At 46.0% G+C, this 25,757-nt stretch overlaps 4 protein-coding genes and 1 long non-coding RNA gene across 16 annotated transcripts in view; 1 reads left to right on the top strand and 4 right to left on the bottom strand.

Annotated features, from left to right (window-relative positions):
* Nucleotides 1-3,508: 3,508 nt before the first annotated feature.
* Nucleotides 3,509-7,287, bottom strand: LOC127324173 (uncharacterized). 9 transcript variants are annotated; one of them, XR_007866124.1, is made up of 6 exons: nucleotides 6,665-7,287; nucleotides 5,812-5,899; nucleotides 5,664-5,708; nucleotides 5,345-5,512; nucleotides 4,766-4,883; nucleotides 3,509-4,464 (listed from the first exon to the last, which is right to left on the bottom strand). It is a non-coding gene; the product is annotated as an uncharacterized lncRNA (long non-coding RNA). The 9 variants fall into 9 exon arrangements; XR_011750704.1 differs by having other exon boundaries at nucleotides 6,887-7,287; XR_007866127.1 differs by having other exon boundaries at nucleotides 5,345-5,899; nucleotides 6,665-6,792; nucleotides 6,887-7,287.
* A 618-nt stretch (nucleotides 7,288-7,905) lies between these two features.
* LOC127324246 (uncharacterized) overlaps nucleotides 7,906-25,757 on the bottom strand; it is a 66,458-nt gene continuing 48,606 nt past the window's right edge. The window contains exons 1-3 of one of the 4 annotated variants that reach the window (XM_071824965.1): nucleotides 8,986-9,179; nucleotides 8,588-8,851; nucleotides 7,906-8,554 (exon numbers count right to left, since the gene is read on the bottom strand). In XM_071824965.1, the coding sequence (XP_071681066.1) occupies nucleotides 8,090-8,554; nucleotides 8,588-8,851; nucleotides 8,986-9,045 (789 nt within the window). In that variant the 5' untranslated portion in view covers nucleotides 9,046-9,179 and the 3' untranslated portion in view covers nucleotides 7,906-8,089. Of the gene's footprint in view, nucleotides 8,852-8,985; nucleotides 9,180-25,757 lie in introns of those variants that run through there. The other 3 variants (XM_051352223.2, XM_051352224.2, XM_051352226.2) reach the window with 3 other exon arrangements.
* On the top strand, nucleotides 9,793-12,095 carry LOC127324203 (uncharacterized). Its single transcript, XM_051352200.2, has 3 exons — nucleotides 9,793-10,275; nucleotides 10,682-11,000; nucleotides 11,081-12,095. The coding sequence occupies exons 1-3, from the start codon at nucleotides 10,049-10,051 to the stop codon at nucleotides 11,894-11,896; spliced, it is 1,362 nt and encodes a 453-aa protein (XP_051208160.1). The 5' UTR covers nucleotides 9,793-10,048; the 3' UTR covers nucleotides 11,897-12,095.
* Nucleotides 12,929-14,105, bottom strand: LOC127324231 (uncharacterized). Its single transcript, XM_051352222.2, has one exon. It carries the CDS (start codon nucleotides 14,080-14,082, stop codon nucleotides 13,000-13,002), a length of 1,083 nt encoding a protein of 360 aa, XP_051208182.1. The 5' UTR covers nucleotides 14,083-14,105; the 3' UTR covers nucleotides 12,929-12,999.
* Nucleotides 22,283-24,475, bottom strand: LOC127324214 (uncharacterized). The gene is made up of 3 exons (XM_051352211.2): nucleotides 23,993-24,475; nucleotides 23,268-23,586; nucleotides 22,283-23,186 (listed from the first exon to the last, which is right to left on the bottom strand). Exons 1-3 carry the CDS (start codon nucleotides 24,217-24,219, stop codon nucleotides 22,371-22,373), a joined length of 1,362 nt encoding a protein of 453 aa, XP_051208171.1. The 5' UTR covers nucleotides 24,220-24,475; the 3' UTR covers nucleotides 22,283-22,370.

The raw sequence follows: 25,757 nt of genomic DNA, 5'->3' as shown, positions 1-25,757 counted from the left end.
TTAGGTTTCATTAATTAACCAACAAAAATTTAAAACAATTTCATGCGGACTAGGATTTTTTCCACGATAACATCATTCATCTGACAGAGCGGGGAATTTGGTTACCAATAATGCTATACTTACGGAACAGATTGTTACGGAATTTCTTTACCCGCTGATGTGTCAATCAAGTTGCTGCAACGTGAAAATTTGGTGGACCCAAAGTGCACTCGTTCTGTCCAATCAGGTTGCTGCACGATGAATCCGTAAGCAAATTTCGTAGATTTGTCCGTACGTCTAGCATTACTGTTTGGTTACCGCCAGGTACATGGCCTGCAACGTGGGAATTCGGTTGCCGTTTGCCGGTTAATAACCTGAGGATTCGTTTACCGACTACTAATGAGGGAATTCAGTTACGGTTACAGGAAATTCGGCTAAAGAATTCAGTTACTAGTCAGTAACGCGGTATTTTACTCGGTAACAATATCTCTCCTCAGAGGCGGAAAAGTATTGTACAAAAACCATAAACCATACTTGTCAACTTAATGCCAAATTGAATTTCTTATTGCAGTATGTGAAATGGTGATGGATGACGAGCTGATCTCGACTTTGTCTCAATCTGGTGTTTTTAGTGTCAAATCTTTTTATTTAGCCATGCAAAACTGTGGTAATGTTCCTTATAAATTTCTTTGGCAAATTAAAATTCCTCTAAGAATTAAACATTTTTCTAGCAACTTTTTTCGATAAATGATGTTTTGTTACTCAAAAGTTTAAACAATAAACCGGGCCTCTGATACTTAAAAAAGAGATGATTTGCTCAAACAGGGTGGAAAATGTGGGCAAGACTTAGGTAGGATCAGGTCTTAGATAGGATCTATGAGATTAATTTTTTGCAAAGACAAAACATGTTTAAAAATTCTGAAAAAAAATGACAACACACATCTATGTTATATATGCAATGCCAAAAATTTGCAACTTCAAATTCGACATACACTTAGACAGACAAAAAAGATAAATCTGGGTGTGAATAGTGTGAAATACTGTTCAACTAGATCTGACACTATTCACAACAGAATTTGTCTTTTTTGTTTCTCCAAGTGTAGATTAGATTTTGAGCTGAAATTTCTTGGAGTTGTAGATACAACCTATATGCATTTTGCTAATTATTTTCGGATTTCTTTGCATAGCCAAAGTATGATTTCTCTAAGTTGATCCTATGATCCTACCTAATGGGGAGATCCTATACAAGTCTCTTCCTGGAAAATGTACCGCCAATTGTCTTATTTGTGGTAAGAATGTGAGCATTGATCCTCTCTTTTTTGCATGCCCTCTCGCAAGACATATATGCAACATAGTTGGCTAAGCCTTGGTTCTCCAATGCTAATTCTTGTTTTAATGTCTGGCTCAAGAGTTTTGCATCTAAGAAACTGAAAATTTTAACTGTTGAAACTGCCGCCGTGTTATGTGCTATTTGAGAGACAAGAAACTTGGCCTGCTTTGATAAAAAAGTTGTTGGGAATGACCAGAGGGTCAGATGATTAGCTCGAGTTGGTGGCTACCCCGCAACCTGGGTTCGAATCTTCTCGAACGCAGATTTGCGGATCATTGAGCCTCTTCTATAAGAACTAGTACAAATGCCCGTGCGTTGCCACGGGTCTTCAAATTTTATTTCGCAATTTACATATTTAATTCATAACTCACTATAAAAAGTCAAAATAAGTCAGAAATATCATAATGTAGTACAACATGATAACACCTAACGCAATAACAAGACATCATTGGTATGCATCTGCGTGGTTCCAAGTTCTAGGTCTTCTTGTTACTTTTTCGCGGTAAGTCCCACACCTGTATTATGGACCATCATAACTGTCAACTCAACAACCTCTCCTTTTCGATATATTATTGTCTCACAAAACGTGGGTGAATACTTCTTTTTTTATGATTAGTCTAAACAACACTTTGATATTCATAAATATCCGGAGATAACCCTGGATTATAGTCTTCTGTCAAACATACAAAAGGGGCTTAGCAAATTTTCAATAATGGCTAGGGTAAAAAAATCCGTCGGCAGGCCGGTGGTGCGGATGCTAGTTTTTTAGGCACCGATTCCTTGACCACTCCAAAAGTGGATGACCATGGAAACCAAGAAAAGGGTGCCAACAAAAGATAATATCGTTGCGAACTCCGAAAGTTTCCTGCAAAAGATGAGGCAATGGAGGATCCGTGGATCATGATATGAAGCCCTGAACACCAATAGATTGCACGTTTAATTTACCAGTAATACACGGTGTCGCTGACTGTAACCCTGCAACAATTTCTTGTACTGTCATATCAAAACCTAATTGTCTTGGTCTTAGCAAGACATATTTTTGTAGTTTTGCAATTCGAGGCCCACTAACAACAGCATCGCTTAGGAAGCAACACCCAACCCAATCGTCTTTGGCGGCTCTTGAAAAAATGACGTGTCATCCTGTAGTTAATACTTTTAGGGGTAAGGATATCCTTGCAATTTTGACTGTGATAGCAACACAACATGTTTGAACATATTTCTTTACCATGCTTGAGAGCACTGTTGAATCCTGTGAGAACCTGCTAGTAACTTTAATGACGATAAATTTAGGGAACATGGTTCCTCTCTGAACCCAACAAGCAGACACAGCTCACGGAGTCAAGCCTTTTTGAAGAAAGGCAATCATCATCGTTAGTATGAACAATACAATAACGTAGCAAGATACGCTCAGTTGGCTTGATGGTTCTTAGTTTTGAATTTTCATAGTTAAATGCCCTTGCTTTGCTACGGGTTCTTTTTTTTTGTCGCACATATATACTCTAAACCCAGCAAGCAGGCACAGCTCACGGAGTACATAATAATTTACATATGCAATATAGCAAAATGATATTCCAAGTACAGTAAGATTATATTTTGTTTAAAATGTAATCTAATAAGAAGCTATAATTTCATGTCCTATGCATAGAAAACAATGTGGGTCAACCAAATAAAATATTCGGGCTAGATAAGGTTGTTCGATTTGTTTCGTGATTGAGCGTGACGATTGAACTAATTCTCATATGTTTCTCCACTTTCCAGTGAATATCATAATCATTTTTTCTTGTTTCATATCTTCTTCTCTATCATCACCAACCCACACGAAGGGACACATCTTCCTCATTTTTTTCTGCCTCCTCCCCATCGGCTTGAGCTCTTCTTTCTATAGGAATTAACTTCATATGCAAGAATTATCACTAGCGATTGCGTTGAATTTAGAATCCAATCATCTATTATGCAATGCCATGCAGCAAGAAAAGAAAATTTGTCAAGGCGTTATTAACTTAAGCAAATAACATTATTGCAAAATGATAGGTGCAAATGCTGTAAAAACATCCCACTTTACAATTGTAATTTCAAAGCTAGTGAAGAAGCCTACAACAAAGGAAGTACCATATTTTCACAAGAAATCTTGACAGAATCATCTGTGTTGGTTATTCAGTGGAAAAAATTATGATAGTTGATATAGAATCAGAAACATAATTTGAAAATATTAGGGACGTTGTCTTCGGCATCATTTGCATGTTTTCTTTTTTGAGTAGAGAGAGCCCTTATATTATCATGGTAACACTCGAGTTGATGTCACGTGTTACAAAATCCCAAACAACACATGGGAAGTGATCAGTCCAAATGCAGCTACCGGCCGATCTAGCCATTTTAGATACGGAATCAACAACGTAGTTGCTCTTTTGTCGAACATGGCCAACACTGTGGTCATCGAAATTCATCAGCAGCGTCTTGCTTCGTCATATGGTGCCCACTGCTTAGATCTGTCAGCCGTCGATGAACGCAGCAACACTTTAGCAGCATTTGTGCAGTCCAACTCGATGACGATCTTCACATGCCCATGTCCGGACAGCATCCTGATGCCTATTAGGGCAGCTTTAGCTTCAGCATCGGAGAGCAAGCTGATCCTCATGATCCCTGCCAACGGCATACACACCACTTGGTATGTTGTTCCCCAAGAACGAGGCATCCGTGTTGGTCTTGAGCACCCTGGTGGCGGTGGCTTCCACGAATTAATCTGAGGAGCCCTGAGGTCGACGGTCTCCTTTGCAGGCGTCATCAGGAGTGGCCATTTTCATTTGACATCGTCTTCGGGCATAGTCCTAAGCTCTTGCCCATTGACATAGGTCCGTAAGAAAGTTACGGACTTTGCAATTCTTTCCTTACCTGAATTTTGCATGACATCCTTTCTCAGGTGCCATGCGCGCTAAAGGATCAGCAGGATTTTAGCCCCTGATGCAGACATCAGTGCTGCTCAGTAACACGAGGAGCCAGTCTAGCCTCTTCAATAAGAATTGGCCAGTGATCACGCATAGCCTGACGCACGCTGGCACCTTTGGTGCAGTTCACCGTGGCATGGCGAGCGTCTTCGACTGCAATCCCACAGAGTTGGCAGGTGCTCAGAGGTTTAAGGTTTCTTCTAAATGATCTAGCTGCATTTGAGCAGAACAAACTGTGATCTGATTGAAAAAAATAATCAGAACCAACTGTGATCTGATTGAAAAAAATAATCAGATTAGTATAGGATTGGATGTATGTCAAACCAGCTAGACCAATTCATTCATACATGCTCGGAAGAATTGAGGGTATTTTAAATTTATCGTCCTCTAATCATTTATGTTAGATGCAGAACGTAAACATCTCTACGAGGCTAAATGATCCTTTTCTTTCATGATACTAATTAAATAGGTTGTTAACAACATAGTGCATGAAGTCGCAACCGATATATTTTACCTGACCTGGTCTCTCCCAGACAAGAGGAATAGCCCAAGCACCAAGCCATGCTCATATTAGCGCTCCACCAGAAGGCACAGAGACCATGTATTCGAGAACATTGGATGATGTACAGTAGCTGAGACGCAAAAACACAAATCAACTGCGGTTCAATCCATGTTCAGTGTAAAGGAGATAGATCAAAGATACTAATAGTTGACTGATGCAAATTATTGTGTATCATAAGATCATGAATAAATTAATGCATGTTGTACATGAACCATCACCTTCAGTAAAATGCCATCATAATAAGAAAACAGGACAGTAAGGTTCAAAAGAAGATTCAATCTCTCTTGTTCATACTCTAAAGAGGAAAAAGACATCGGCTGCTATTATTCCTCTCTTTTTGTTCATACTCTAAAGAGGAGAAAACATATCCTAAGCTTAAAGAATACATCATTTATCACACCATCGAATCTATTTGAGTCCAACATTTTCAATAGTCCATTCTCCAGTGTTGTTGGAACTGCATTAATCTTAAAGTACATCCTGTAGAAGCAGTATAAAAGTACAACATAGTAACCCATGATTTGAACTAACCTGCAGTAAGAGAAAAACATTACTCCAATAGTTATTGGAAATTGAGAAATGGGCTAAATAAGGAACTTCTTTTGCGGAGGGAAGAAAATGAACAATAAACTGGAGGTTATAGCTTCAGCATTTCATCAAATATCCAAAATCGTCATTTTCTCCATTGGGATCAATTTCCTGAAAATTAAGCTCAAAAGTGAAAAGGATTAGCCAGAAGACCTTTTCCCGTAAAAAGACCGAAGCTTTTAATCTGCAGAGTCAGACTAATGGAAGTGGAAATACAAATGATAAAACAATAGGTGCAACTAAGGCGTGAAACAGAACTCACTCTAATCCTCGACAACAGCTCGCTCTTAAACAGACTTGTATTAAGCTATATTCAGTAAAACAAATCAATATTTATTCAGCATCTGAAAACACAGGGTGCTACAATAGTCAACAAGTAAATAACAAAAAGAATTAGCAAATGCTCTTACATGAGCGCATCCTCCTGATTGCCCGACTATAAGTAGTATCTCCTCACAAGCGATTGGAGGAAGAATTGGAATTACTATTAGCTGCAACCTGCAAAAAAGGCTTCATAAGTCAAATAAATGTAGACTGTTGTGTATACAAATATGAAAAATTACTTTCGCAAAAATACATGGCTAAAATTCAATGTAACAGTCATGCATCCATAAATCTGTAATGCAGTTACCATGGTATGGTATCTGTGAGAGAATCCCCACAGCAATGGAAATCAGCATACATTAGCAAACTTGTCCTTTATTGTAACTAAATTGTTCTTTCGGATAGCACAAATAAGTCAAAAATATGTTAATTTTCACAAATAAGGGTAAAACACAGATACTTCTGCTGCAATGGTCGGAAGGATCGAGTAAATAGTTACAACAGGGTAATATTCAGACATGAAACAAATTACTCTATGTTTAGTAAAACCTCAGGCAGAAATATTTTAGTGAAGATTAGCGAACTGAATTGACACAATACAATGTCCTTACTTGTACAATAGGCCAAAAAGCAGGTACATGCTAAAATATTTATTGAACGCTAGCATTATTCGTATTCTTGTATGCAATTGATCTCGAAGGAACACGTGCATCAGATTTTTGGACAAATATAATTCACAAGAACGCGGATCTGAGGATCTCTCTCTGATCTAAATGTTCCCAATCACAAGAACGAAAATAGACTCACAATCAAAAGCCTAGAAAAGGGAACGCAAAAGAGAATTGGAGGACAGAATTTTGAGATCCGTGGAAAGGACAAGATGCGTTCGCAATGAAAAGCCTAAATAAAAATTATTCCAAGGTGGGAAGGGTTCCCCACCGAAAAACCAAATCAACCCAGGTCCAGATTTGGAGGATCTCCAGTCCGATCAACGCCAATATGCCCGGAATTGGGCTGGCCCTCCTCCCTCTCGTCTCCTAGGATGAAACCACACCGCGAGATCCGATCTGCAAAGGCATGGCGGCGGCGCGAATCGAGGTGGTGCGTGGCAGGATCAGGCATGGAAGCGGTGGGAAACCGTAGGAGGAGCAGGATCAGGACCTGATACTGGTGCCGGAGCTACCCGTCCTTCAGCTCCACCGCCAACGTGCTTTGATCCGGCCACCGTTGTTGCGCGCTTCTTGTATTGTCTTCATCACGCCCCGTCGCCCATCGATCTGGCGCCCCCAGCCATCGATCTGGTCCTCAGGCAGGTCGCCGGGCGGGAACAAGCCAGCCATTCATGGTAGACGGTGTGGAGGTGTCCTAGGGCTCGAGCGGCGGTGTGGGAAAGTTGGCGGTTGGGTCAGGTGTGGCGGCGAGAGGGGCGGCGTGCAGATGGGAGACAGGGAGAGGGACGGCGACCGAGCGACGAACGGGCGAAGGGTATGGACGAATCGTTTTTTTCGGGAGGCACGGTTTGCGGGACGACGAACGGGTGAAGGGTACGACGACGAAACGTATCGTGGATGGCAGAATAAGGAACCACTTTAGTCTTTTTATTATCTTTTTATTAAGTAGTAGTAGAGATAGAGATAAGCCCTGGGTGCTAGTGCCCATGGGTCTCTTTTTTTTTTTTAATAAAAAAGTTGCGTAGAAAGTTTGTTGATGTTAGATTGACTATTTGTATTCTCTACAGGTTTAGGAAACCGCATGACTGGAACTGCAGTTGGAAAAAATTGCGGATGAAGCTTTTCAAGCAAGAAGGAGCTGGCCTTGGAAATGCAGCAGGACGCAGAACTGCTGGAGAAATTACGGATGAAGTTTTCCAGGCAAAATGGAGCTGGCTTTGGGATTATGAGGTTGAAGCGAATAATATTGTACTTCAAAAAAGTATTTCAACTTTGTTTAAATTTACATATATCTACTTCAAAAAAATTACATATATCTACAGCCTGAAATATATCTAGATACATGCATACAACATACTTTGATAAGTTACAACTTTTAATAACGGAAGGCTTTTCTTTCTTGCTGCTGCCCAGCAAAAAGGTCTCACGTTTCTTCTGGTCTCTGAGCTGCGGCTGTGGTGGGTTATGTAATGGCGGTGTCGCAGATGGAACTTTGCACATGATGGTTACTTCTAGTGGAAATCGAGCCTCAGCCCCTTTTATAAAAAAGAAAGTGAAAACATCACCCATACAGCATCCATACAGACTCTAGACACGTAAATACATCAAAATCAAAGTTGCAACCAAATGTGTGTTCGGAAACCATGAAAAAGTATTAATGAAACGAAAGCAAATTAATCTAGAACGCATTCATCTACTGATCGCCGGTGATCTTCTCGGTGGCGCTGGTGGTGTCCTTGGCGGTGGCGCTGTTGTTCGTGTTGTCTCCGCCCATCCCCAGCGTGTTCACCACCGCGTCCTTGGCGCCCACCACCGCGCCCACCACCGTCTCGCCGGCCTGCTGGAGCACGCTACCGGTCTTGTCTTTGCCGGCGACGGCGGACTCCTTGGTGTACTGTGCGGCGTCGTAGGTCCTGTCCTGCGCGTACTGCGCGGTCTCTGCCGCCTTCTGCCGCGCCAACTCGGCGGTCTCCGCGGCCTTCTGCTTGGCCAACTCCGTCTTCTCGCCGAGGAAGCTGCCGGTCTGGTCCTTGCTCTCGACGGTCTTGTCCTTGGCCGCCTGCGCAGTGCCGGTCGTCTTGTCCTTGGCGGCCTGCGCCGTCTCGGCGGCACGGTCCTTGGCGGCCTGCGCCGTGCCGGTCGTCTTCTCCTTGGTCGCCTGCGCCGTGCCGGTCGTCTTCTCCTTGGTCGCCTGCGCCGTCTCGGCAGCGCGGTCCTTGGCGGCCTGCGCCGTGCCGGTCGTCTTGTCCGTTGCCGCCTGCGCCGTCTCGGCGGCGCGGTCCTTGGCAGCCTGCGTCATCTGCGAAGTTTTGTTCATTGCCTCGCCGGCCTTCTGCTTGGCGGCCTCCGTGACGCCCTGCCCCTGGCCGGACGCGTTCCCCGCAAGGCCGGCCGCCTGGTCCTTGGCCTCGTACGCCTTGTCCTTGGCCGCGCCCATCACCTGGCCCGCCTTCTCCTGCAAACATACCACGATCATATTACAGAGACGAACCGAAGAAGCGCTAGGATCGAATGGTCGATCGATGCAAGACATTTTCTCGGAAACGAACAACGATCGGTGGAGTGGACATGGTGGACGTGAAGGCGTACCTGGGTGTGGCCCTTGGCCTCGCCGACGCGGTAGCTCGCCTGCTCCTGGTTGGATGCCATCTCGATCTCACGAACTAAATTGGCACAAAACAAATTGCTTCGCTCGGAGAAGCAAGATCACAACTGCGAAAACGAACTGGAATGCGTAGATTTGTCTCTGGAGAAGAAGGTCACTGGCCGGCTCAACTCAGCTGTGATCGATATGCCTGGCAAGCTGCGGACGCCGTTTATATAGGCATCAACTACGGGACAGGACCGTGGGACACGTCGCGCAGCGGAGGGACACGTAGAGAGGACACGCGGTGTATCCCGTCGTCGGTACCTTCGCGAAGCTTGGCCATATCTTGGGAGCTGATTCGCTCGAACACATGCGGAAGCTCATTAAAAAATGCAAGGAGAAGGGCAAGAAGTACAGGTAAACAAGTGTAAATAGATGGGAGTGGTGGATAGCAGATGCCGACGGACGGAGCACACTGTCTCTCATTTCTAAACTGAGTCCATGAATCGTGGCAGGTAACGGATTGGCTGGGGATCAGACTAGTTTGATCGGGAACAAATCTCCACTACTATTAAAAAAACCTGAGCGGCAGATCCAAACCATCTGAACCATCCAATCATTTAATCCACCGGATCAGATTGCCACTAAGGGCATGTACAATAGTACACCTCAGCTGTCTGTAAGACCAGACACGTAAGCGATTTGTACTATATGGAAGAGAGAGAGAGAGGAGAGAGAAGACCTTCGTCGGTAGAACTACGGCCGGGCGATTCCCGCAGAACGCGCTTCTTATCGACAGCCATTTCCCCTTTGTATGGAGGTCGTCGTCTATCGTGGCCGAGAAAATCTCGTGTCTAGATTTTCCCCTTTCCCGCGAAATTCAGCTCTCTCGCGCCAAGCAAAATCAGCGAGGCCGCGCCCTTCTTCTCCACGATGACCTTGTTCCCACTCCGCCTTCTCCTGCACGAGGACCACGACGCCCCCCTCCTTCTGAACCAGATCAATTCCTTGCTGTGTTTCGGCTCTGTTCATCTTCTCCTGTAGTTTATTTTCCAAATCGAGAGAATGGTGCGGCAATCAACACGGATTCCTGCTCCGCCGCCGTCGCCGTCACCATTGGGAACGCAGCAGGTCTCCTCAGCTGAGAACGCATCCGCCCTCTTCCGATCCACGCCGGTTTTTTGGCCGGGCGAGATGACCAGAAGCAGAGCATCCTCGAGTCAGCCTCCTCCTGCGGACAAGCATGCGTGGAATATCCCTGCCGCCGGCTTCTCAACACCTATCCCAAATTGGTACAGTTCTTACCTCCTCAAATCTCTACGTTTTTCTAGATATTATTGGATCTGATGTTGGTATCCATCGTATTGATTAGCAGTATACTAGTATATATAGCACGAATTGGTTTCTACAGTAGCTGTTGTTCTACTCCAACTCGGAAATTGAATTGCTCCCTCCAGCCCATTAAATTTGTCTTGTATTTGACAAGATTTGGATGCATTATTTATCTAACTGATTAGCTAAAATTTATGGTGTATTGTATGACTGCTCGTTGTTTTGTTGCATTAGTTGTTTTACTGATTAGCTAAAAACATATTTGCATTTGTATGTTCTTTATAATCTTCAAGTTACATAACAGTTCTACTTTAGACTATATCGAAACATTAGTTTCACACAAGGTTTATTTAGTCCTTTTTTAAGGGGTGTCGATCCTCGCCCTCCTGGTGGTTTTGTCAACTATTTGCATGACCCATCAAGTGTTCTACCGCAACAACCAGTTAATCAACATACCATGGCACAAAATTTTCATTTTGTTGGCGGTCCTTTGCCTTCTGCTCCATTTTCAGCACCACAACCATCTGTGTTCAGAGGAATTCCATCACCATCACTTGCCAATGAGAGGACTCCACTTCAAACATCTCAGTCACAGCGAGCTACCAATCTTGACAGTGGTGATGAGGATGGAGATGTTAGGACTGAGAAGCGACTTGCATGGACAAAAGATGAAGATGAAAGATTGGTAACTCTCTTGTGTACTATATTTGGCATTCTGAATTAACCATGTTGGTAAGAGGACTAATTTTTTGTTCACAAATGTAGATGAGTGCTTGGTTATACAATTCAAATGACCCAATCAGTGGCAACAACAAGAAGAGTGATCAATATTGGGGAGATGTTGCTAGGGTCTACAACAGCACTACTCCAAGAAGTCGGAAAAGAAGTGTGAAACAAGCAAAAGATCATTGGCATAGTCTTAACAAGCTGGTATATCAGTTCCACTGCTGTTATAGCAAAGCTTCTGCCATATATGCTAGTGGACAGTCTGATGCTCAGCTGCTAGAGAAAGCCTTCAAATTCTATGAGGATGACTATAAATCACAATTTCATCACTATGACTGTTGGAAGGCTGTTAATGAGTGGCCAAAATGGCGTACTTACAATGAGTGGCTTGAGAACACGAAGAAAAGAAAGACATCAGATGCAGGGGTGGCGGGAGAGGACACTTCTTCCCCAAAAGATGCTGAAGATATCCCGCGTCCGATAGGAACAAAAGCAGCGAAGGCTGAGCGTAATGGCAAAGGGAAGTCAAAGGAGGTTGCAGCTGATATGGAGTTGCTCGAGAAGTTGGTAGCTGCCCAAGCTGAAGGTAAGAAAGCTAGTAGTGAGAAGATAGAAATGAGGAAACGTGTCTCTTCTGAGAAGCTTGAAACAGCAAGGCTATCAGCAGAAACAGCAAGGCTCTCGGCCCAAGCAGCAAAGGACAATATGGAAGCTAGAAAGCTAGATAAGGAGGCTGAAATGATGAGAGCTTACAGGGAGCTTCTTGTGCAAGATACAATAGGGATGACAGATGAAATGAGGAACGAGCATGTGAAGACACTGAAGGTTATGAGAGAGAGATTATTTGGTGTGTAGGATCTGGAGCATAGTGTTCATCCACTTTCATGTCAACAAGCTTTTACATGGCTTGATTAATTTTTAGTGGTTTATGTTGTTTTTTAAGTCCAAGCATAGTGATATCTGTTTATCTGTTTCAGATTTATTTCCGAACTTATTTTCCTTTCCAGGAACTTCCAAGTTGTTTATGAACTCTGTAGAACTGATCAGCTTTGCTACTCCCAAGTTGATGTGATATATGTTTTTAAGTCCAAACACTTAAAGTTTCTTATGATGGCATGAGACCTGTGTGTGCTGATACCAGTCTAGTTTGAGTAATAATGTTGTGTACTCTCGTTGCAATTATTCTATTCAATGGACTGCCAGTTTGCTTATTACCCGGTTACTGGTACCTTTTCAAAGTACGGATATGCATGCAGGACTTGGATCTAGTAACTCACACCATGACTAATTCACACCACTTATATATATTTACTTTTGGTTTTCAAAGTCAAGATCTGCATGGAGTAAGACTTGGAGCTATTAACTCGCACCATGACTAATTCACACCACTATATATCTACTTCCCTGCGCTCATCCAAAACGACTTCACAAGAACATCTTGCCCCTATCTGGGCGTACTAGCTTTTTATTTGAGCCTCTTGTCAACTACTTCGTCTGGATGATTGACACCACGCCTACTTCACTTCTCATCGTAAATTGTAAGTCATCATATCTGTTTAATCTTGTAACTTTAATTGGGTTTTTAATGCATGCCTTCCCAATGTTATCTACAATTACTAGCACTCTCTTATATATAAGCAATGAGGTGTCTGTATGGCTGTCTATAAGCACCGCAAAAGCTGGAATCTATTGTTAACTAACTGAATAGTGTACGGTAGATTAGCAACAAGCTGAGTGCACTCGCCAGGAAGAAAAATACTAGCAAGCAATGGGAGAACTTTATGTCATTTTATTCTCAAAGAGCATATATAAATACAACACATCTAGATTTATTACAGAAGAAACATTACAAAATAATAAAGTAATTATTACACAAAAATTGAACCGGTAAGGAATGTGTATAATGTACGAAGAAGAGAAGATGAATACAAATTAAGAGCAATAGAAGTGCTAACAGATCACTCGTCTCTCATAGTTCTCCAAATATGCTCAACTAAATCTTCCTTGAGTTGTTTATGTGTCGGTCTCGCACGAATAGCGGAGTTTCTTTGTAGAACATCAGCGAAGCAAATATTAGGTCCACAGTTGACCTCTGGCGGTAAAGCGAAAGATGTTCCTGGATTGTCGTTCAAGTCCAAAGGAATGTTAATCATTTCTCCCTCATCTTCAACAATCATATTATGGAGAATGACACAAGCTTCCATAACTTTGTTGACTGAAGCACGCTTCCAAAAACGTGCTGGACGTCGAACAATATTAAAACGAGCCTGTAGAACTCCAAATGCACGTTCAACATCTTTTCTTGCTCCTTCTTGATGTTGTGCAAATAATTTGTGCTTCTCCGTCTGAGGAAGCGCTATAGTCTTTACAAAGACAGCCCATTCTGGATAAATTCCATCTGCAAGGTAGTAACCCTTATTATATTGTCGTCCATTAACAGTGAACTGAACACGTGGAGCTTCCCCTTTCAACTCTTGAATAAACAAATGTGACTTATTAAGGACATTGATGTCATTGTTTGATCCCGCTGTACCAAAATAAGCATGCCATATCCGAAGGTCTTGCGAAGCGACTGCTTCCAGGATCATGGTAGGAACCCCATGATCACCACGTGTAAATTGGCCCCTCCATGCAGTTGGGCATTTTTCCCATGGCCAGTGCATACAGTCTATGCTACCTAACATACCAGGAAAACCACGAGACTCGCCAACTTGAAGCAAATGTTCCACTTCATCACATCTTGGTGGCCGCAAATACTCTCCACCGAACTTTTCAATCACCCCTTGTGCAAACTTATCCAAGCATTCCAATGTAGTGCTTGCAGCCATCATTAGTACCTCGTCAAGTTGGTCGGCAGAGGTGCCGTATGCCAACATGCGGATGGCGGCAGTACACTTTTGCAATGGTGTGAGCCCTTGTCGGTTTGTGGCATCTATCCTATCTGTGAAATAGGGATCCCACTCGGTGAGTGCATTTACTATCCTTAGGAATAAAGGTCTTCTCATTCGAAATCTTCTACGGAACATCTCATCCGTGTACATTGGGTTTTCAGAGAAGTAACAATGCACAAGGTTTTGATGGGCAACTTCACGATACCTTAGTATGTATCTCCTGGTACCACTTCGACGGCTAGATTGTCCCTCGAGCCTAGCCATCAACCTAGTTGTGACCCGCTCACTAATCCTATCAAACATCCCGTCAAAGATTTCTTCCTCTTCCTCTGATTCTAAGTCATCGTCCTCATCAGAGAAAGATGAATACTCAATTGGGCTATCATTGTCGATGATGTCACCTTCATCGGATGAAAAATTAGAGCCATATTGATGTGACATGTTTTGCAAATGAGGTCCTACATTATATTATCACTCTGAAGTTAGGTACAGTATATAAAAGAGAGTGCTCATAAATCTAGGGTTGAGAAGCTAAATAAATATTCCATACTACACTATATATAAGAGAGTGCTAGTAATTGTAGATAACATTGGGAAGGCATGCATTAAAAACCCAATTAAAGTTACAAGATTAAACAGATATGATGACTTACAATTTACGATGAGAAGTGAAGTAGGCGTGGTGTCAATCATCCAGACGAAGTAGTTGACAAGAGGCTCAAATAAAAAGCTAGTACGCCCAGATAGGGGCAAGATGTTCTTGTGAAGTCGTTTTGGATGAGCGCAGGGAAGTAGATATATAGTGGTGTGAATTAGTCATGGTGCGAGTTAATAGCTCCAAGTCTTACTCCATGCAGATCTTGACTTTGAAAACCAAAAGTAAATATATATAAGTGGTGTGAATTAGTCATGGTGTGAGTTACTAGATCCAAGTCCTGCATGCATATCCGTACTTTGAAAAGGTACCAGTAACCGGGTAATAAGCAAACTGGCAGTCCATTGAATAGAATAATTGCAACGAGAGTACACAACATTATTACTCAAACTAGACTGGTATCAGCACACACAGGTCTCATGCCATCATAAGAAACTTTAAGTGTTTGGACTTAAAAACATATATCACATCAACTTGGGAGTAGCAAAGCTGATCAGTTCTACAGAGTTCATAAACAACTTGGAAGTTCCTGTTATCACCAGATTTTGGACAAATCCAGAGGTGGGCCGTAAGAGAGATGGGATTAGAGGACTACACGTGGAAGATCTCTGAAGCGGCCTTGCACGGAGAATTTGGGCTAGTTTGCCCGTGTATCTTTAATTGTAGTAGGTTATATCTTAGATCAAGATTTAGAGTTTGTATCGCACACGGTGGGATATTCCCACGTTAGAAAGTCCGCTGGACTATAAATATGTATCTAGGGTTTATGGAATAAACAACAACACAACGTTCACCCCAAAACAAACCAATCTCGGCGCACCGCCAACTCCTTCGTCTCGAGGGTTTCAATCAGGTAAGCGACATGCTGCCTAGATCGCATCTTGCGATCTAGGCAGCACAAGCTCCACGTTGTTCATGCGTTGCGCGTACTGAAGCGTCTTTGATGGCGCGCAACGTAGTTATCATAGATGTGTTAGGGTTAGCATGGCTCTTCGTATAAACATGCTTACGTAGTGCAACCCTTGCATGTCTAGCCGCCCTCACGCCTATCTCAGGCGTGGGGCGCACCTGCTTGTTCATCATCTAGTAGATCTGATCCGTTACGATTGCTCCTTGTTATGCAAGGATTAGTTTAATATCTGCAATAGTTAGGCCTTACAAAGGGGGGGAGGATCCAGTGGCATGTAGGGTGGCGTTCGCAAGTCCTAAACAGGATGTTCCGCGGATCAACATCATTGTTGGTTCTTTGGCCTTGTTTAGGATCGGCTTATGAGCACCGTGCGTGGCCGCGAGGCCCAACCTGGAGTAGGATGATCCGATTATGCGGTGAAAACCCTAAATCGTCGTAGATCTCATTAGCTTTATCTTGATCAAGCAGGATCACCAAGTATTCGTGCACCCCGTACGGATCATGGGTGGATCGGCTCTTTGAGCCGATTCACAGGATAACCTGAGAGCCGATCGAGGCTCGTATTTAATGTTTACGTGTATGCCATGCAGGAACTAAGCGAGGCATCCCCATCACCTTCCTGACCAGGTATAGGTCAGGTGGCACGCCCTTGCACTTCGCATCGCCGCGTGTGACCAGAAGAGCATTGCGGGCCGTCGCTCGGAGGGGTCTCAGCCAGCCGCAGCTCTAGGCTCTTCCCGGCTCTACCGTGTTGACAGGCCGCTGCCCGCCGGTGGGTTTTGGCGATCAACACATTCTGGCACGCCCGGTGGGACAATCGTCTACATCAACCACATCGCCATCTACATCTGAGATGGCGACGGACGGCACGCCGATCACCTACGAGGAGCTGCCTGCTGAGCTCAAGCAGATACATGAAGAGATCAAGGCCACCCTCGAAGCCGACCTCAGCGGCTCTTTTCGAGAGAACCCGTACCCATGGCATCGGATGGAAGGGGTTCTCACCACAAGGTGCACTCGATGGGATAGATCTCTCTGCCCCGTCGGAGGAACGCACCGGGGCCCTGCGGCGGAGATCAACTACTTGGTGGCTCACTCGCTACACCGCCACTCTGAAAACTTGGTCAACGTGTTGGAGCGTCTCGCTCTGCGCGTGATCCAGAGATCATGAGCCACCGGTACTCGCCGTCGGGACCAGCTCTCGGGACGCACCAAGGAGAGTTGCCACTCCGGTCCGTCCACCGCTGCCATATGCGTTGGCAGCATCACACTGAAGTGCCGGCTACACCGGCATTCGTCGTCTACAAGATCGGTGGTGACCCTAGTGACTACCGGTTCTTGGCTGAGGCGCCTAAGGAGATCCCTCAAGGATACGCGTGCACGTATGTGCCGGATTGTGGCAATCGGGCATTCTCAAACCAGGCCACAACGTCGGGGACTCCGGCGCAGACAGAGGGACGTCGGCGACGAGCTTGAGAAGCAGACGTGGCTAACTAAGTACGCCACCCCGACGAAACTCCAGAGCCCAGCTCCTGCAGTTGGCTCAGAGCTGGAAAAGCAAACATGGCTGGCTAAGTACGCCACCCCGGCGAATCTTCAGAGTGCATCTCCTGCAGCCAGCACGGCGGATCAGATCAGTACCATACTGAGAGACCAGTTCGGCATTATGCCGAAAAGGAGGGCAATCGGCTATTCTAAGCCGTACCCCGACGAGTACGAGATGATCCCGCTGCCACCTAAATATCGGCTCCCTGACTTCTCCAAATTCAGTGGATCAGATGGCTCCAGCTCCATCGAGCACATCGGCCGATATTTGGCGCAACTAGGACCGGCTTCGGTGTCGGATCAGCTACGTGTGAGGCTCTTTTCACGAGTCCCTCACAGATCGGCTTTTGGATGGTATACCTCTTTGCCGGCAAACTCCATCCGATCTTGGAAGCAATTGGAAGAACAGTTCCATATGCAATATCATTCAGAAGCTTCCGAGTCTAGCATTGCCGATCTAGCACAACTACGTCAGAAGCGCGGAGAAACGGTGACAGAGTACATCCAGCGCTCCAGGAATCTTAGGAACCGATGTTATTCGGTTCGTATAACTGAAAAGGAAGCGCCGAGTTGGCGTAGCTGGCCTTGCAACACAGCTCAAGGACATGGCCGCCCAAGCCGATGATCCCCCCCAGGCGCACATGGTTCAGAAACTATCAGCATATGAACAGCGCCACCCAGACCTGTACCAAGACAAGTTCAAGCGTGCAGTAGTCATGGTCGATACAGAGGAAGGTGAAGTGCCTGCGGGAGACCAAGAAGTAGCAGTGGCTGAATGGACTCGGGGAGGAACCCCTGTGTCCTGCAAATGGGTAAAGCCACCAGGGCCGCCCAGGGGATTTGATTTTGACGTGACCAAGACTGAACAAATCTTCGACCTCCTGCTCAAGGAGAAACAGTTGACGATTCCTGAAGGTCTCAAGTTCCCTACGGCGCAAGAGCTAAACGGAAAGCCATACTGCAAGTTCCACAACTCGCTTTCCCATGCCACCAACGACTGCAGGGTGTGGCGTCAGCACATCCAAGCGGCGATAGAGAAGGGGCGTTTAATTTTCAACCAGTACGCCATGAAGGTAGACACCCAGCCCTTCCCCGCCGTTAACATGGTAGAAGTCATCTACCCTGAGAGTTGCCAGCCAGGTCCCACGTTCAGCATCAACATGGTAGGACCTGGGAACCACTCTGGCAAAGATGGAGATGAGGGCAGCTGCTCTCATAGCAAGGATACAGAGGAGGCCGCTCCACGCGATCGGCTCCATCATGATGGCAAGCGCTACGTTACAGAGGGAGAAGTGAAGAACATAAGATATCAACGACCTCTCTCTGATCACCTCCTCAACAAATATGTGAGACAGTATGACCAACGCCGACGGTCCAACTATGATGATGAAGGAGATCGTCTGGCTAGAGAAGCCAGAAGACATCGTCGGCAGGATCGCTATGAGGAGGAGCACGAGCGCCGTGCCACGGACACATCAAGGGAGCAAGATGACAACGCCAGGCACTGGGACTGCCCCTTCTTCAGACACTGCTGGGATTCAGGAATGAGCCGATTGCCCACAATCGGCAAGCGCGAGAATGCAACCAGAAGAAGAAGGAGGCAGCCAACGTGTCTGTGTTCAAGCGCCTAGGGCCTCTCCCGCCACAAAGCAAACGCGCTGAGTCACCTCGTTGGGCAGATCTCGAGGATTCAGAAGACGAGGGAGAAGAAGAAGAAGACAGGTACCACCGGCCAAGGTGGTGCCCTGACGGACTCAGCCGTTCCCAAAAGCGCAGGGTTCAGCGGTTGCGCGGCCTGGAGGAAGCTGAAAGGGTATACCTGCATACGCTAAGGAAGGCACGGCCTGATCTGGCCGCAAAGGTTCAGCGAGCCCTGGATGAAGAGGGTCGTCCACGAAGAATGGAGTGGCGTCCCAAGCAAAAGAAAGCCGATGATGAAACATCGGCTGGCACAAACATGGTGCTTGTCTTGCCGACGGAGCTTAGTGTTCCACGATTATACGATGCACTTAAGGTGGACGACAGCAGGCGCGTCAAGTCAGAGGTTGGGTTGGTTTTATCCAGCCTAACCGAGTAGCAAGATCAAACCAATGAGCAAACCGTGCGAGGCTGATCCTTGTGATCGGCCCCAAAAAGTTTATGGAGGGACATTACAAAACCTTCATCGAACGAGCAAGGTGGAGGCCGATTCCAGCAATCGGCCAAAATTATCTTCTGCACATATTCTGTTTGTGGTCAGCAACGATCTACTGGGCAGTGGCCACGTCGGCAGATGAAAGTCAGCATAAGTCTTTGCGAAGCCGACGTGCAAGTACAGTGCCCTGACTAACCAAGAAAGCCGATATCTGCAGTCATTCAGCAGATTCGGCTCGGGGGGCATATAGTCAGATGAACATATGCAGATAAACATGTGCAGACACGCGTGCAGTGGAACATTGGGGGCCGGTTAAGGAAAAATCGGCCAAATAAAAAAAAAATTTCAGAAGCAAAGCCGATGCGCAGCCATCGACTTTAGTACAGTTACGCAAGATCACGACCTACTGACTATGTACTCAAGGTTTGCATCAACGTCGACGTTCAGTAGAAGAAAGATGGTCAGCGACCTGTGCATCCTTGCCGGTGTTCTTGCCTTAATTAAGGCTCGGGGGGCAGCTCACCCTGAAGGTTCTCTGCTGGAGAGCCGATTTTGCTGAAATCGGCTGGTTCCGCATCATGACTTGGAAACCGATGGCGACACATTTGGTCAGTCCATCGATATGCTCGCCTTGATAAAGGCTCGGGGGCCACAGTAGGCGCAGAGTTTGCCGTTCTTAAGAAGCCGAATGAGATTTCATCAGCTGAAAACCCGATGGTATCGACTTCAGGATCAAGCCGTTTTCGGCAGCAATTCAGGACTCTCGTGAGAACGACGATTTGCATAGTTGTCCGCCAGAGCTCAAAGGGGTGGGGCATTGAGATACTGGTGCGTTGTTATCGGCTCGTTGGGCATTGGCTAAGTGACGATCGGCAGGGTCAGCGGAAGAGGGAATCGGCTCGATTAAACTCCGAAGAAATCGGCAAACTCAAATTGGGGAAAAGTTCTTCATTGATAAACCAGATTTCTTACATAGAAGAGCTGATTGCTCTCAAAAGGGAGTATTAAGGGGATACATTGCCCCGTCTACTGTTGCTGATCCTATTCTAGAGGACCTATTCTACGGGCCGTCACTGCCCCCTTCGTCGCCATCGTCAGCGCTGTCGGCGCTGCTCCCGGCGAGCTCGTCGTCGCTGCTGTAGCGGCCGCCGGCAGGACCTTCGTTGTCCTCGTCCTCCACGTCGTCGTCGTCGTCGTCGCTATCATAATCACTGAGATTCCCTGGCCAGGGGCAATGGCGCTTGGCCGGCGGCTCGTCGGAGAGGCTGTCGTCGTCGTCCTCCTCTTCCTCTTCCTCTTCCTTCACCTCGGAGGAGGTAAAGTCATCCCAGGAGAAGCGATCGTCATCGCTCTCCTCTTCCGATTCCCCGTTGGCGAGGAAGCGGAGGTCGCTCTCCCCGTCCGTCGAGGATTGGTCGTCCTCGGACCAGATGGAGAAGTCATGGTCTGACTCCTCCCCGGCCTCAATGGCGCGGCGGATGTTGGCCGTATGGACTTCTTTTGGGCTCAGTGCTGGCATCGGCTCGGGAGAAGAGGACTCGAAAGAAAGTCCCGACGAGGCAGAGGAAGAAGAGGACATGGTGCGCAGAAGGGTTTTTTGGAGTGCCGATGGCTGGAACAGAGGAAGGGGATAAAGATGACTATTCAGTCGGCACGGTTAAATAATGAGAAACCTGGTGGGAATTACTGCCATCACAGTTTCCGAAGGGGTAATGTCAGAGCTGTCAAATTTTGCAGAGAAGCTGAAAGGACAGGGCATAATGATGACGGAGGCTGCAAATGGCTCTGTTCTGCCACGACATGACCCGACGGAGGAACGCTTAATGATTTTGGAAAAATTATTTCCAAAACCAGGGGGGCATGTGTTATCACCAGATTTTGGACAAATCCAGAGGTGGGCCGTAAGAGAGATGGGATTAGAGGACTACACGTGGAAGATCTCTGAAGCGGCCTTGCACGGAGAATTTGGGCTAGTTTGCCCGTGTATCTTTAATTGTAGTAGGTTATATCTTAGATCAAGATTTAGAGTTTGTATCGCACACGGTGGGATATTCCCACGTTAGAAAGTCCGCTGGACTATAAATATGTATCTAGGGTTTATGGAATAAACAACAACACAACGTTCACCCCAAAACAAACCAATCTCGGCGCACCGCCAACTCCTTCGTCTCGAGGGTTTCAATCAGGTAAGCGACATGCTGCCTAGATCGCATCTTGCGATCTAGGCAGCACAAGCTCCACGTTGTTCATGCGTTGCGCGTACTGAAGCGTCTTTGATGGCGCGCAACGTAGTTATCATAGATGTGTTAGGGTTAGCATGGCTCTTCGTATAAACATGCTTACGTAGTGCAACCCTTGCATGTCTAGCCGCCCTCACGCCTATCTCAGGCGTGGGGGCGGCACCCTGCTTGTTCATCATCTAGTAGATCTGATCCGTTACGATTGCTCCTTGTTATGCAAGGATTAGTTTAATATCTGCAATAGTTAGACCTTACAAAGGGGGGGAGGATCCAGTGGCATGTAGGGTGGCGTTCGCAAGTCCTAAACAGGATGTTCCGCGGATCAACATCATTGTTGGTTCTTTGGCCTTGTTTAGGATCGGCTTATGAGCACCGTGCGTGGCCGCGAGGCCCAACCTGGAGTAGGATGATCCGATTATGCGGTGAAAACCCTAAATCGTCGTAGATCTCATTAGCTTTATCTTGATCAAGCAGGATCACCAAGTATTCGTGCACCCCGTACGGATCATGGGTGGATCGGCTCTTTGAGCCGATTCACAGGATAACCTGAGAGCCGATCGAGGCTCGTATTTAATGTTTACGTGTATGCCATGCAGGAACTAAGCGAGGCATCCCCATCACCTTCCTGACCAGGTATAGGTCAGGTGGCACGCCCTTGCACTTCGCATCGCCGCGTGTGACCAGAAGAGCATTGCGGGCCGTCGCTCGGAGGGGTCTCAGCCAGCCGCAGCTCTAGGCTCTTCCCGGCTCTACCGTGTTGACAGGCCGCTGCCCGCCGGTGGGTTTTGGCGATCAACAGTTCCTGGAAAGGAAAATAAGTTCGGAAATAAATCTGAAACAGATAAACAGATATCACTATGCTTGGACTTAAAAAACAACATAAACCACTAAAAATTAATCAAGCCATGTAAAAGCTTGTTGACATGAAAGTGGATGAACACTATGCTCCAGATCCTACACACCAAATAATCTCTCTCTCATAACCTTCAGTGTCTTCACATGCTCGTTCCTCATTTCATCTGTCATCCCTATTGTATCTTGCACAAGAAGCTCCCTGTAAGCTCTCATCATTTCAGCCTCCTTATCTAGCTTTCTAGCTTCCATATTGTCCTTTGCTGCTTGGGCCGAGAGCCTTGCTGTTTCTGCTGATAGCCTTGCTGTTTCAAGCTTCTCAGAAGAGACACGTTTCCTCATTTCTATCTTCTCACTACTAGCTTTCTTACCTTCAGCTTGGGCAGCTACCAACTTCTCGAGCAACTCCATATCAGCTGCAACCTCCTTTGACTTCCCTTTGCCATTACGCTCAGCCTTCGCTGCTTTTGTTCCTATCGGACGCGGGATATCTTCAGCATCTTTTGGGGAAGAAGTGTCCTCTCCCGCCACCCCTGCATCTGATGTCTTTCTTTTCTTCGTGTTCTCAAGCCACTCATTGTAAGTACGCCATTTTGGCCACTCATTAACAGCCTTCCAACAGTCATAGTGATGAAATTGTGATTTATAGTCATCCTCATAGAATTTGTAGGCTTTCTCTAGCAGCTGAGCATCAGACTGTCCACTAGCATATATGGCAGAAGCTTTGCTATAACAGCAGTGGAACTGATATACCAGCTTGTTAAGACTATGCCAATGATCTTTTGCTTGTTTCACACTTCTTTTCCGACTTCTTGGAGTAGTGCTGTTGTAGACCCTAGCAACATCTCCCCAATATTGATCACTCTTCTTGTTGTTGCCACTGATTGGGTCATTTGAATTGTATAACCAAGCACTCATCTACATTTGTGAACAAAAAAATTAGTCCTCTTACCAACATGGTTAATTCAGAATGCCAAATATAGTACACAAGAGAGTTACCAATCTTTCATCTTCATCTTTTGTCCATGCAAGTCGCTTCTCAGTCCTAACATCTCCATCCTCATCACCACTGTCAAGATTGGTAGCTCGCTGTGACTGAGATGTTTGAAGTGGAGTCCTCTCATTGGCAAGTGATGGTGATGGAATTCCTCTGAACACAGATGGTTGTGGTGCTGAAAATGGAGCAGAAGGCAAAGGACCGCCAACAAAATGAAAATTTTGTGCCATGGTATGTTGATTAACTGGTTGTTGCGGTAGAACACTTGATGGGTCATGCAAATAGTTGACAAAACCACCAGGAGGGCGAGGATCGACACCCCTTAAAAAAGGAAAAAATAAACCTTGTGTGAAACTAATGTTTCGATATAGTCTAAAGTAGAACTGTTATGTAACTTGAAGATTATAAAGAACATACAAATGCAAATATGTTTTTAGCTAATCAGTAAAACAACTAATGCAACAAAACAACGAGCAGTCATACAATACACCATAAATTTTAGCTAATCAGTTAGATAAATAATGCATCCAAATCTTGTCAAATACAAGACAAATTTAATGGGCTGGAGGGAGCAATTCAATTTCCGAGTTGGAGTAGAACAACAGCTACTGTAGAAACCAATTCGTGCTATATATACTAGTATACTGCTAATCAATACGATGGATACCAACATCAGATCCAATAATATCTAGAAAAACGTAGAGATTTGAGGAGGTAAGAACTGTACCAATTTGGGATAGGTGTTGAGAAGCCGGCGGCAGGGATATTCCACGCATGCTTGTCCGCAGGAGGAGGCTGACTCGAGGATGCTCTGCTTCTGGTCATCTCGCCCGGCCAAAAAACCGGCGTGGATCGGAAGAGGGCGGATGCGTTCTCAGCTGAGGAGACCTGCTGCGTTCCCAATGGTGACGGCGACGGCGGCGGAGCAGGAATCCGTGTTGATTGCCGCACCATTCTCTCGATTTGGAAAATAAACTACAGGAGAAGATGAACAGAGCCGAAACACAGCAAGGAATTGATCTGGTTCAGAAGGAGGGGGGCGTCGTGGTCCTCGTGCAGGAGAAGGCGGAGTGGGAACAAGGTCATCGTGGAGAAGAAGGGCGCGGCCTCGCTGATTTTGCTTGGCGCGAGAGAGCTGAATTTCGCGGGAAAGGGGAAAATCTAGACACGAGATTTTCTCGGCCACGATAGACGACGACCTCCATACAAAGGGGAAATGGCTGTCGATAAGAAGCGCGTTCTGCGGGAATCGCCCGGCCGTAGTTCTACCGACGAAGGTCTTCTCTCTCCTCTCTCTCTCTCTTCCATATAGTACAAATCGCTTACGTGTCTGGTCTTACAGACAGCTGAGGTGTACTATTGTACATGCCCTAAAACAGTGTTAGACGCGCGCCTCCCGTCTAATTAAAACATCCAAACAAACCGCTTAGTAGGGCCCTTTTTTCGCCACAGCCGCGATACCACGACCTCCACGTTCCCCCGCAATCCCCGCACCGCGCCGGCCCGCCCCAGCAAGCCGCCGCTCTCGACACCAACCTCCACGACCTGCAAGTCGTCCCCCGCATTCCCTGCGGCGGGCTTCCCCCAGAAAGCCACCGCGCCACCCCCTGTAATCGTCGCGCCGCCCCGAGCAAGCGCTGCCCGCCGCAAGCGCTGACCTGCCTCTCAATCGTCGCCCGTTCCCTGCTTCTCCGTCGGCGAAGGCCCTTCTGCCCTCCCGCACGCCAGCGACCACGCACCCGGCCGCCTCAGCCCGTCCCGTACCTGCGCCGGAACGTCGCTGGAAAGTATGCTGCTCGAAGACAGGGTCCCGCCACAGCTGTTGCCCAGGTCACCGATCTTCGACTCATCATCTGAGTATAACACAGATTTGGTGTTTGTAACTTGATCGATGTGGCTTCAATTGATACGAATTTCAACTTTAGTTAATAATAAGATGAATCGCCAATTCATGTCTTCTGAATCATAGATTTATTTAGTCGGTTAGAACCTTTGCTGTTATTTCCTGGATCTGAATCGTTCATCTATTACAGCTTGTGAATTATTTAACCAGGAAGAAACTTGGGTACTCTTCTCGCTCTACTTTGCACAGTCCTTTTTGGTTGAGCTGTTTGTTTGTCCCTTTGAATTTCTTGTGGATACTGCCACATAGTGCATGACTGCATGGCCTTTATGTTTCAGTAAAATGGTAAATTGTAGGCAGCCACTGCATTTTATATTTCTTTTGATCGACTGCCAAAACTCCGGCAACCATTATATATTTTCAATATCATCCAGGCACACATATTTGCATAGTAAGTTCTGGCACACCATGGGAATTTTATTCAGAATCAAAGGAAAATCTTACTTGAAGATACAAGATAGAGTTCGCGATCTCACTTTTTAGGTAGATGAGGCAGCCTTTCTGGTTCACTATCTATAACTGAAGAAAAAACTACTGATCAGAATATTCCTTTTTTGACATTACAGTGATAGCATATTGTTTGGTTGAA

This window comes from Lolium perenne, chromosome 1, assembly GCF_019359855.2.
Source record: "Lolium perenne isolate Kyuss_39 chromosome 1, Kyuss_2.0, whole genome shotgun sequence".
Lineage (NCBI taxonomy): Eukaryota > Viridiplantae > Streptophyta > Magnoliopsida > Poales > Poaceae > Lolium > Lolium perenne.
The sequence above is the reverse complement of the archived record's forward strand: the minus strand, read 5'-3'. Positions and strand labels throughout refer to the sequence as shown.

What these genes read in the sequence shown, in the direction of transcription:
- LOC127324214 (XM_051352211.2), bottom strand. Translation starts at nt 24,219, where the DNA reads ATGGTGCGGCAATCAACACGGATTCCTGCTCCGCCGCCGTCGCCGTCA. An exon ending in TCAACACCTATCCCAAATTG is followed by an intron (nt 23,587 to 23,992) that starts GTACAGTTCTTA and finishes TCCTTTTTTAAG; the next exon opens with GGGTGTCGATCCTCGCCCTC. An exon ending in AAGATGAAGATGAAAGATTG is followed by an intron (nt 23,187 to 23,267) that starts GTAACTCTCTTG and finishes TCACAAATGTAG; the next exon opens with ATGAGTGCTTGGTTATACAA.
- LOC127324203 (XM_051352200.2), top strand. Translation starts at nt 10,049, where the DNA reads ATGGTGCGGCAATCAACACGGATTCCTGCTCCGCCGCCGTCGCCGTCA. An exon ending in TCAACACCTATCCCAAATTG is followed by an intron (nt 10,276 to 10,681) that starts GTACAGTTCTTA and finishes TCCTTTTTTAAG; the next exon opens with GGGTGTCGATCCTCGCCCTC. An exon ending in AAGATGAAGATGAAAGATTG is followed by an intron (nt 11,001 to 11,080) that starts GTAACTCTCTTG and finishes TCACAAATGTAG; the next exon opens with ATGAGTGCTTGGTTATACAA.
- LOC127324231 (XM_051352222.2), bottom strand. Translation starts at nt 14,082, where the DNA reads ATGTACACGGATGAGATGTTCCGTAGAAGATTTCGAATGAGAAGACCT.